This window comes from Dasypus novemcinctus, chromosome 22, assembly GCF_030445035.2.
Source record: "Dasypus novemcinctus isolate mDasNov1 chromosome 22, mDasNov1.1.hap2, whole genome shotgun sequence".
Classification (NCBI taxonomy): domain Eukaryota; kingdom Metazoa; phylum Chordata; class Mammalia; order Cingulata; family Dasypodidae; genus Dasypus; species Dasypus novemcinctus.
Window position 1 is genome coordinate 56,780,998 of NC_080694.1, and position 12,128 is coordinate 56,793,125.

A 12,128-nucleotide genomic window follows, 5' to 3' on the forward strand; every position below is an offset into this window, starting at 1 on the left:
ATTTGAAGGAAATTAATATTTTTTTTATCTCTTCAGACAAAATTCGACAAAGTGGGAAATGTTACTTCTTTTGGTGAGTAGCTTTAATTTTCTCCTGAATCACTTTTTTTTTTAACATCAGTGAATAAGTGAATCTGATTGGAGTCAAATCATAGTGTTAAAAAAAGAAAAAGAAATTGTAGTGAATAGAGTATTTTTGTATATGGGTGTACTGAAGATCTTTCTTCAGCACTTGCCCGTCAATCCTAATTGGATCTGGCCACACCTGACAGTGAATATTCCCCCAAATTGTTTTTTCTGTCAGGAGCCACTTTTGCTCTAAGAGGGCATTAAAGGGATACTTTGGATAGCAGTGGCTAATGTGGAGCTGGAGCACAAAGACAGACTCTTCACGTTTGTTTCTCTTCTGATAGTCTACCTTTCACTACTCTACTCATACTCATTGTCTACTCATACTCATTCTCCTCCGGTGGAGTCACTGGTATTTTGCAGTAGCAGTGAGCAAGGGAAGAGGGGAGGATAGGGACTTTGTTTTCTTGGAAAAGTCTTTAAGGGCATTGGATGGCATGTGAATGGAACTCTGCCACTAAGGACAGTAACTTTTTAGAGTGGAACTAGTGGTGATTTTGCTGTCCGACTTTAGAAGCAGGTTCAGATCTCCCTTCCCTTCTACTCTTGATCCCATTTCTGCTACTGCTGAGCTCCTATTTGAAGTGCTTTTTGCTCATATAGCCTTCAAAAGATTGTTCTAGTTACAGCTCTGTCGTTGGCATGGTTTGACGCAACAAGTACAAATACTACTGTATGATTATAATTTAAGTTTCCTCCATTGTTATGAATTCTTTCAGGTAATTTATTTTTCAGGTGGACGAATCTAGTGTGAGTACTGAATTTATTTTATTTTGTATTAGTCCAAGAGAAAAGAAAATTGAACTTAACTGATCATAGACTTACCATACTAAAGATGATGCTGTAGTGAGGAAAAACCAGAAAATATAGATGTGTAAGGTTTATATTCAAGAGAGATGATCAGTCTCTATAGCCAGGGATTGGTGCTCTGAGTTCTAATGATTTATAGCTGTGGCTTTATATTGGTCCTAAGGGGCTTCTAAGTACAGAGAAATATTATAAAGTCTTATGTGAGAAGAGAAGAAAACAGTTTGAACCATATTTAGTTTGAGTATGTTATTGAGGTGAAAATGAGTACTTTGTACATAGAAAGACTTATTTTAACTTTTGATTGTGTTGGTAATAGATAATCAGTTATCTTGGTGGTGGTGGGAGAAATACTCTGACATAAAAATCTAAACTCATATTAGTTTAGTTCACACCTTTTAATGAAAATGTTTCTTTTATAGAAAGGAAGAAAACTGAATTGTATCAAGAGTTAAATCTTCAAGCCAGAGATTTGCGGTTTCAGCATTTAATGAGCATCACAACCAGAAACAATAGGATTATCATGAGAATGGAAGTAAGGAGATTTTTCATCATTTCTCCCCTTTATTCTTAGGAAAGTTACTTCCTGTACTGATCAATATCTGTGTTAAAAGTAATTTTTTAATTTTAAACACCTGTGTCATGGGATGTGGATGTAGCTCAAGAGGGTAAGCACCTGCTTCCTACATACAAGGTTGCAGGTTTGATCTCTGGTACCCTCTAAAAACAAAGAAAACACACAAAGAAAAGCACCAACTCTCACTGGGGAGTGAATGTAGCTCAGTGGTTGAGTGCCTGCTTCCCATGTACAAGGTCCTGAGTTCAATCCCTGGTACCTTCTTTTTAAAAAAGCCTATGTGAAACATAGGACTTTCTATAATATAACATGTTACTAAGAGTAGAACTCATTTTGCAGGGGTTATATACATAGGCTCTTGCCAGAAGTCAGCAGGCATAGAATACTGCTCTCCTATATGTTGGGAAAGTTCTGGCTCTGGTCTCCATCTCACGATGTAAATAATATTCACCTTTGTCTCTAGGTTCTGAAATGAAAAGAGAAAGGATCTTGATTTATAATAAATATAATATTTTCAATTGTATACAGTTAATGTGTAATTATAGTATAACCTTGGCTATCAAGAGCATAAGGTTTTCAATATTTGGAAATCCTTTACATTTTGGAATATCCTTTAATTTGGAATATCCTTTAAATTTTATAACTGTACTTAAAATTTTTATTTTTATGAAAATCTTCTAAAATGTACTGTATCTTCCCTGTCCTACTCAGAACACACAAATATAATTTCAGTTTCCTTGGTTCAGAGTTATCACAAACCTTGAAGTTTAAGGTTTAGAAGTAAATGAGGAGACATGGGCCTTTGTGGTACTGGCCCTGCAGTGGGCATGAGACTTGCTTTCTTCAAAAAGTCTTAAATGGCAGATTTTTATCCATTTATCTAGAATTAATAAAAAGTAAAAAATAGAAGCAGTGTTTGCCCAAATGATTTTCTCTTCATTCTTACTACCAGAAGCTAACATCCTTCAAAACAGTATCTCTGATGAATAGATAGGTGGAGAGTGAACTACATGGTAAATCAAGTATGGCAAACTGTTAATGGTAGAAACTGAGTGTTGGATATAGAGGTGTTCACTGTATAATCTTTCAACTTTTCTGTATAAAAATTTTGATAATAAAATATTAGGAAAATGTGAAAACATAATCTCCAATTTTTCTATCACTAGCACAGTAGCCATAAGCTACTCTTTTACTCTTACAACATAAAAGATCCAGTCTTTCTCTTTTGAATAATTTCTAATTTTATAATTTTCTAAATTAGACCAGTATGGCTATGATTTATCTTTAAAATTTTAAATTACCTTAGTATGTTTTAGTGATATTTTCCCATTGTGACCACAGTAATTATTATTAAACTGAATCTTTCTAAAAGACTACCCAATTCCTGACTTTTTTTAAAAGATTTTTTTTATTAGAGAAGTTGTAGGTTTACAGGAACATTATGCAGAAAATAGAAAGTTCCCATATCTCCTCCCACCCCCAGGATCCCATATCTCCCCCCACCCCCAATTATGAACACTTTGCATTACTGTGGTCTTTGTTACAGTTGATGAAAAGGTATTATTATAATTGTACTCTAAGCTATGGTCCATAGTTTAATTAGGATTCCCTATTTGTATACAATAGTGGTATTTTTATTTATTTTATTTTATTCTAGTAATATATAAAACCAAAATTTTTTTCCTTTTAACCATATTCATATGTATGATTCAGTAGTATTAATTACATTCATCATATTGTGCTACTATCAATTACCAAAACTTCTCCATCACATTCTCTACCCCTCAATTAGCCTATATATTCTATACTCTGACTCTGAGTTTGCTTAGTCTAATTATTTCATATAATGAAATGGTACGATATTTGTCCTTTTGTGCCCAGCTTATTTCACTCAACATGTCTTCATGGTTTATCCATGCTGTCGCATGTATTAGAACTTCATTCCTTTCCACTGCTGAATAATATTCCATTGTATGTATATGCCACATTTTGTTAATCCATTTGTCTGCTGATGGACAGTTGGGTTGCTTCCATCTTTTGGCAATTGTGAATAATGCCACTATGAACATCAGTCTATAAATACCTGTTCAAGTCCCTGTTTTTGGTTATGTACCTAGAAGTGCAATTGCCAGGTCATGTGGTAATTTGCTTTACTTTCTAAGGAATTGCCAAACTGATTTCCACAGTGGATGTACCATTTTACACACCCACCAACAATGAATGACTATGCCTATTTCTGAAAATCCTCTCCAACGCTTATTTTTCCATTTTTTTAATAGTAGCCATTTTAGCAGGTGTGAAATGGTATCTCATTGTGGTTTTGATTTGCATTTCCCTAATGGCTAATGATATTGAGTATCTTTTCTTATGCTTTTTAGTCATGTTGTATACGTTCTTTGGAGAAATGTTTATTTAGGTTTTTTGCCCTTTTTTTAATTGGATGGTTTATTTTTTTGTTGTTCAGTTGTAGAATTTCTTTATACAATATGAATTCTAAAACCTTATCAGATATGTGGCTTTCAAATATATTCGCCCATTCTCAAAGTTATCTTTTTGCTTTCATGATGAAGTCCTTTGATGCACAAAAGCTTTTCATTTTGATGAAATTCCATTTATCTATCTTTTCTTTTATGGCTCATGCTTTTAGTATAAAGTCTAAGAAACATTGTATAACACAAGGTCCTGAAATGCTTCCCTTTGTTTTTTTCTTGTAATTTATAGTCCTTGTTCTTTTATTAAGTCTTTCATTCATTTTGAGTTGATATGTTATCTTTTTTTTTTCCTTTTTTTTTTCCTTTTGAGTTGATTTTTATATATGGTGTGAGGTAAGGGCCCACTTTCATTCTTTTGCACATGGATATTCCATTTTCCCAGCACCAGTTGTTGAAGAGACTTTCTTTCCAATGGAGTAGACTTGTCACCCTTGTCAAAAATCAGTTGGCTGTAGATGTGAGGGTTTATTTCTGAACTGTCAGTTTGATTCTGTTGGTCTGTATGTCTGTCCTTCTACTGGTACCATGCTGTTTTGACTACTAGAGCTTTGAAATAAGTTTTAAAGTCAGGAAGTGTGAGTCCTCCAACTTCATTCTTCTTTTTCAAGATGTTTTGGCTACTTGAGGCCCCTTACCCTTCCATATAAATTTGATGATTGGCTTTTCCATTTCTCCTAAGAAAGCTGTTGGAATTTTGGTTGTAATTGTGTTCAGTCTATAAATTGCCTTGGGTAGAATTAACTTCTTAATAATATGTAGTCTTCCAATCCATGAGCATGGGGTGTCTGCATTTATGTAGATCTTTTAAAATTTCTTTTAGCAATGATTTGAAGTTTTCCATGTACAAGTTCTTGACATCCTTGGTTAGATTTTTTTCTAGATAAATTGATTCTTTTAGATGCTATTGTATAAATGGATTTTTTTCTTAATTTCCTCTTTAGATTATTCATTACTAGTGTATAAAAATATTACTGATTTTTTTTTAATCAATTTATTTATTTACTTCTCTCCCCTTCCCCCCATCCCAGTTGTCTGTTCTCTGTGTCTATTTGCTGCATCTTCTTCTTTGTCCACTTCTGTTGTTGTCAGTGGCACGGGAATCTATGTTTCTTTTTGTTGCGTCATCTTGTTGTGTCAGCTCTCCATGTGTGCGGCACCATTCTTGGTCAGGCTGCACTTTCTTTCGCACTGGGCGGCTCTTCTTACGGGGCACACTCCTTGCGCGTGGGGCTCCCCTACGCAGGGGACACCCCTGCGTGGCACAGCACTCCTTGCACACATCAGCACTGCACATGGGCCAGCTGCACTCAGGTCAAGGAGGCCCGGGGTTTGAACCACAGACCTCCCATGTGGTAGAGGGATGCCCTAACCACTGGGTCAAGTCCGCTTCCCAGTATTACTGATTTTTGTGTTGATCTTGTACCTTACCACTTGCTGAATTTATTAGCTCTAGTAGTTTTGCTGTGAATTTTTAAGGATTTTTTATATATATAAGATCAAATAATCTGCTGATAGGGAAAGTTTCACTTCTTTCCAATTTAGTTACCTATTACTACTTGTTCTTGCCTACCTGTTCTGTCTAGAATTTCAAGTACAGTGTTGAATAATAGTGGTAACAGTGGGCATCCTTGTCATGTTCCTGATCTTGAAGGTAAACCTTTCAATCTTTCAGAATTGAGCATGATATTAGTGATATCCTATATGCCCTGTATCATGTTGATGAAATTTCCTTCTAGTCCTAGTTTTCTACATATTTTTATCAAGAAGGGCTACAGATTTTGTCAGATGCCTTTTTTGCAACAGTTTTGAGTATCATGTGGATTTTTCCCCTTTGTTCTATTAATGTGGTGTATTATATTAATTGATTTTCTTATGTTGAACCACCCTTGCATATCTGGAATAAATTCCACTTGATCATGGAATATAATTCTTTTAATTTGCTTTTGGTGTCCATTTCTTTCCATCTGAAGAATTCCCATGACCGTTGCTTATAGGGCAGATCTGGTGGTGATGAACTCTCTCCAATTCTGTTTATCTGGGAATGTCTTATTCTTGCCTTCATTTCTGAAAGACAGTCTCTCCAGATATAAAATTCTTAGTTGGCAATTTTTTCCTTCAGCACTTTAAAAATGTCATCCCACTCATTGTTTCCTTATGTGAGACTCGCCTTGAATTCAGTGACAAATCAGCATTTAGTCTATTTGGGACGCCTTTGTACATAACACATTACTTTTCTCTTGCAGCACTCAGAACTCTGTCTTTGTCCTTTATGTTCAGCAGTTTGACTTCTTTGTATCTATGTGTGGTTCTCTTCAAGTTTATCCTTTTTGGGGTTTATTGGACTTATTGAATTTGCATATTCATGGCTTTCACTAAATTTGAGAAGTTTTCTGCCTTATTTCTCTGAATATTTCTTCTGTCCCTTAATTCTTTTTCTTTTTGCTCCTCAGCCAGAATCCTTTCAGTTGTCTTGGCTTCAAGTTCACTGATTCTTTCTTCTGACAGCTCCAGTCTGCTTTTGAAACCCTCTAGGGAATTTTTCATTTCCGTTATTGTGGTCTTCAGTGCTAGTATTTCTGTTGGTTCCTTTTTAAAATTTCTCCTGTTTCTTGAGGTTCTCATATTGTTCATTGTTTTCTTGATATCCTTTAATTCTTCCTCTGTGTTTTCCTTTATTTTCTTGAGCATACTGATTATCATTTTTTAAAGTCTTTGACCAATATGTCCAGAGTTTGGCCTTTTTTTTTTAATAGTATGTGCATTTTTATACTGGTCCTTTGGGTGGCAGGTCATTTCATATTTATTGGTTTGTCTTGAATTCTTTGTTGTACACTGTACCAAAAAAGTTAAAGTGTTAACTCTCAGATTTAGTCCCTGAGCTAACTGTCCTTTACGTTTGTGTCCAGTTAGTGATATGACAGAGATTTCCTTGAGTGCCAGGGGCTAACAAAGACAAACAGATGCAAAAAGTACCTTTCATGAGTTTGTGCATTGGCTCTGTTTTGGCAGTTGCTCTCCTTCAGAATTTAGCCCTCTTATCAAGAAAATAAGCCAGAGGTGCATGTGAAGTGAGGGTCCTCGCTTTCTTTTCCAAACCTGGATCTTATCCTGGGCTTGTACTTGCTCGTGGTCTTAGGAATTGCCCCATTTACAGGAAAAGGCCCCCTCTATTTCCTGTAGTATAGAGGGCCCCACCCCACCCCCATTATATGACTTAATGCAGGTTTGACTTGTCTCTTCTTACACTGCCTTAGCTACCTCTAAGCTGCTTCTGTTTGCAGGGCAAGTTCTGGGAGGGTGGGCCCAGGCGACTCTCCTAGTGCAGTCTCTCAAGCTGCTACCTGATTGCATGGCGCTGACCTACAGGCACCCCAGTGTGCGCATAGGGGTTACCCTGCCCTTGCAGGAACAGGGTCTGGGGCCCACAGTGGGAATGCTGACTCCATACCATGCCAGGGAGAGGGTGGGGAAATGCCAGCAAGTGCTCCATGTGTTTCTTCTGTGGATTTTGAAGCTGTTTTCTGGATTTGGCACTTGCCCAGTTACTGCACCCCTTTAACTGTTTGTTGGACTTTATAAGAAGATGACTCTGCCAATTTTTTGCTAGTTGTTCGAAGAGTCCGTCGGGGAATGGCAGCTTGGAGCATCTTATCCTCCATCTTGGTTGGGTGGAAGCCTCCAATACCTGATGTTTAAGAATTTATGATGGGGAGCAGATGTGGCTCGAGTGGTTTAGCACCTCCTTCCCCTTGTGAGGTCCTGGGCTTCATCCCCAGTGCCTCCTAAAAACAAACCAAGAAAAAGCAAACAACAAGCAAATGAATGGAAAGGCCAGCTCAGGAGCCAGTGTGGCTCAGTGGCTGAGTGCTGGCTTCCCACATACAAGGTCTCGGGTTCAATCCCTGGCCCTAATATCTCAAAAAAATAATAATAATTTTCTTCCCTCCTGTTCTCATGATGGATTACCTTGGAAATATTAATAAATATATAATTTGTTTAAGTCCTATTCTATTGAGAGTGAGTTAGAGGTATCATGACATCATGAGTTATGTATATTTTAGGTTTCCTTTCTTTAAAAAGCCTCCTTTTTTTTTTTAGAAAACCAAATAAACAATGAATTCTATTATAATTTAGTTATACTTAATTCAAAATTAGGTGAGTATTAAATAACTTTATCTTATGAATATTATTTTCCCTAAAGTTCCAAAACTTCTATATAAATATATGTGTGTGTAAACATACTTTTTTTTTTTTGTCTTTTACAGTACTTGAAAGCTGTGATAACTCCAGATTATCTTCTGATATTAGATTATCGTAATTTAAATTTAGAGCAATGGCTGTTCCGGGAACTCCCTTCACAGTTGGCTGGAGAGGGTCAACTTGTCACATACCCTTTACCTTTTGAGTTTAGAGCTATAGAAGCACTCCTGCAATATTGGGTGAGCCTCTTTTAATTAGCTTATTGAGTTTGTTCTTGTTTTAAGATGCTATTGAGTAAGAAGAGAAGTTGTTACGTTACGTTAGTTCTTTCCCTGGCCACACTACCCCCAAACAAAAGCATCTCTTAAGATTCTTATGTGGAGGAGGTACTTAATTTTTAAACTTTACAACCAAGTCAAATAGAACTAAGGACTCTAGAGTGTTTTTAAGAGTTGTTATGACAATCAATGAAGCACATTTCAAATTGGCTGCATTTCTGTATCATTTTAATAGCTGGATTAAGGGGTGATAGAGAAAAAAACTTAATATGATAAAAATTAATATATAAATCAAAAAATATTTAAATGCATTCTATTTTTATTCGTGACTAAACTATCTTACAAAGCTGCTAACATATCATAAATATTACAGCACAGATCATCAAATCATTCTCATACTTCAGAATTGTTTGACTTGTTTGTATGAGGCTAAATGATGCCTCTCTCTGGGATATGGTTGGGCATGGGGAACTATATACAATTCCTCTGTAGATTTCCCCATTAAATTGACAGTAATTGAGTGCCTGGGGATCCTGTCAGGCCCTTTTCTGGCCGTTATCTTTTCTCCCCTCACTAGTTGGGATAGGTTGTTCAGGAGTTTGCTGCATGCAAGAGTTGGTTGCTAGAGGAGTGTATTCGCCAAAGGGGGAGAAGGAAAGGAGGGTTCAAGAAGCATGCAGTGGGTATAGATTGGGTGAACCTGGTCCCCTTCTCTTTTGTCTGCCTTGCTTAGAGAGAACAGGAGATGGCTACATTCCCTGCTTGGATTAGTGAGGCAGTAGCAGTAGGTAGTACTAGTCAAAGAGGTGGTGGATCGTTGAAGTCTAGTCACTAAGCAGGGAAAAACCAGGTAAGGGAAAAAAGGTTAGCAGTGGTTATTAGCAGTGGTTAACCACAGGCTGAACAGGCTGGGGATGCTCCCAGTTGCTCATGCTGTTAGGACAAAGGCATGGCTCTCAAATGGGAACAGGTGAGTGTGGGCAGGGAGAGGGGCTGAGCTCCTGTGGTTCTCCTCTGCCTAGAGATTGACCTTGGACTCGAGGGGGAGCCCTGGCTGTCTGCTGGGGCACATGATCTTCTTGTCTTTAAATGGAGTCCTGAGAAGATTGCCTTCTGCAAGGCCACTATATGATACACAAGGGCTGCTACTCCCAGCAGGGATGAACTTTCAAATTAGGGAGATCTTCCCAAACCCACCTGAGGGGCCATTATAGGCCATGAGCAGATATGTCCACAACCCTCTGCAGCCTTCCCCGGTGCTACCTGAGTCCACACCTTGCTGTGCAGGGGGTTTGGTATTTCTTTTGGATACTTAAAAATTAGATCTGTGTGAGGTTGCCTTCTAGTCCTCCTTCCCACCCAGTGCTTCTTGAACCTGGAAGCAACTCCTCAGTACCTGAAATAAACAATAGGATATCTGCTACAGATACCCTGACTCTGCTTCAATTTTCTAACCAAAAATCTTACATTTACAGTAATTTGTGTTTCTGAGATAAACATAATATGCTGGGATTTATATCATAATTTAATTTGACTACTTAATTCATTTACTCTTATACTGTTTGCCAACAGGTATGGAAGTATTTCAGTATTTTAACAACTGTGGCAGCATAGTCATACCAGCACATGACTGCTCAATAGCAAGATCAACCTTGCCTGTATTAACTTGAATAAGAAGTGTATTTTTTTTCACTTTATACTGATTTATTTCTTGAAGTTCAAGTTTTATTTTGGTTTTCTAAAGAACTTTGTCCATAGAATTTTGAACTGTATTCTGTTTACAAAGAACATAAGTATTGCTTTACTTCATGTAAAGTTTGTGTTTTAACTATGGAATGACAGATTTTGTTTTAATCAGTCCCCATTCCTTTCATAATAAATGTCTAGGGGATGGTTCATGTGAGAGCTAATTCCCTATGAACGAAATCTGAGCCTACGTGACATAATGCATGGTTATCTTTTAAGCCAGCAGATCTAGTTTAGGAATAGTCTAGTCTAGGCATTATTCCAGTAATAGCCATGTTCTGAAATGTTAACAACATTTCAAGCTATTACAGATTCTGTAATATCAGATTTCTGTATTTAATCAGAGGATTCACTGACCCTGAGTATTCTAAAAGGATTGTTTTAATTCTTATCAAAGGTCATGTTGTTATCTAGATCAACACCCTTCAGGGGAAACTTAGCATTTTGCAGCCACTGATCCTTGAGACATTGCAAGCTTTAGTGGATCCCACACATTCTTCTGTAGACAGAAGCAAACTGCACATCTTATTACAGAATGGCAAAAGGTAAATATGGGCGATTTATCATGTTGGGAGTTAAAAACATATCTTTAAAGGACTTCTCAGTAGTTCTAAGAAGTGAAATTTTTAGCATAAATTTAGATAAAAAGTGAGTGATGGTTATTGCTTCAAAAAATACCAACTAATCTGCTAATGTTAATGACATTTTTTTACTTTATGATTTACTCTCAGTGACTTCATTTTTATAATTCTATTAACCATTGTCCATAGTTTAACTTGGGATTCACTGTGTTGTACAGTTCCATGGATTTTTTAAAAAAATTATTCTAGTACCATAGATACATCACCATCAATTACCAGAACACATTCATTGTTCCGGATGGGAACTCTGTACTGTTTAAGCCTTAAGTCCCTGTTCCCTATCCTCACCCTGTCTCCTGGTAACCTAAATTTCCAGGTTCTGATGCTATTATGAGTTTGCTTATTCTAATTAGTTCATATCAGTGAGATCACACTATATTTGTCCTTTGGTGTCTGGCTTATGTCCCTCATCATATCTTCAACCATGTTGGGTTTCATAGCTTTTTTGGGGGGGGGCTGGTAGAATCTCCTATATATTTTATTTTTTTATAGATTAAAAAAAATTTTTTAAGATACGTAGATCATACGAAATATTACGTTAAAAAATAATAAGAGGATCCCATATACCCCCACTCCCCACTCCTCATCCCCCCAGGGAGGAAAGTAGCTCTCTTAATTGGCCAGGACAGCTGTAACAAATACCACAGACTGGTGACAGAAGTTTATTGTCTTGGTGTGGAAGGCTGGAAGTCCAAACTCTAGGAGTTGGCAGAGCTATTCTTTCTCTGAAGTCTGTGGTGGCCTGGTGATGGCTTGCCAGCAATCCATAACTCAGTCTGTCTGTCCATGGCCATCTCTCATTCTGTCTTTCTCTGCTTAACTGTCCAAATTTCCTCTGCTTATAAGGGCTTTACTCATGTTGGATTAAGGACCACCCTGATTCATTGGCCTCATTTTGACTGATGGCATCTTCAGAGACCCTCTGTACAAATGGGTGCCTAGCCACAGGACCAGGGGTTGGAACTTGAACATGTCTTTATGGGGGATTCAGTCCTTAACAGTAACCAAGGAGGAAACTTGACCTCAAAGGACATGTACACTAATCTTTATTAAGCAGCTCTTTTGCACATGTGATATCTTTAATCAAAATTCATTCCAGAACTTAAAAGCAATATTTTAATTTTTTATGATAAATCAAATAAACATGCTCCTAGTATTTGTACTCCCTAAAATCCCTTCAAGGGTTAACAGTTAAAATTCTTGAATCAGTAGGACCATGTCCAAAAAATATCGGGGTCTTCTCTCAGTTAAGAGTACA

At 37.0% G+C, this 12,128-nt stretch overlaps 1 protein-coding gene across 2 annotated transcripts in view; it reads left to right on the top strand.

Annotated features, from left to right (window-relative positions):
* Positions 1 to 12,128, top strand: part of MRS2 (magnesium transporter MRS2) — a 33,892-nt gene that overhangs the window by 5,703 nt on the left and 16,061 nt on the right. For both annotated transcript variants that reach the window (XM_004462068.5, XM_071210996.1), the window contains exons 3-6: positions 37 to 73; positions 1,359 to 1,471; positions 8,271 to 8,444; positions 10,644 to 10,774. In XM_004462068.5, the coding sequence (XP_004462125.2) occupies positions 37 to 73; positions 1,359 to 1,471; positions 8,271 to 8,444; positions 10,644 to 10,774 (455 nt within the window). The remainder of the gene's footprint in view (positions 1 to 36; positions 74 to 1,358; positions 1,472 to 8,270; positions 8,445 to 10,643; positions 10,775 to 12,128) is intronic.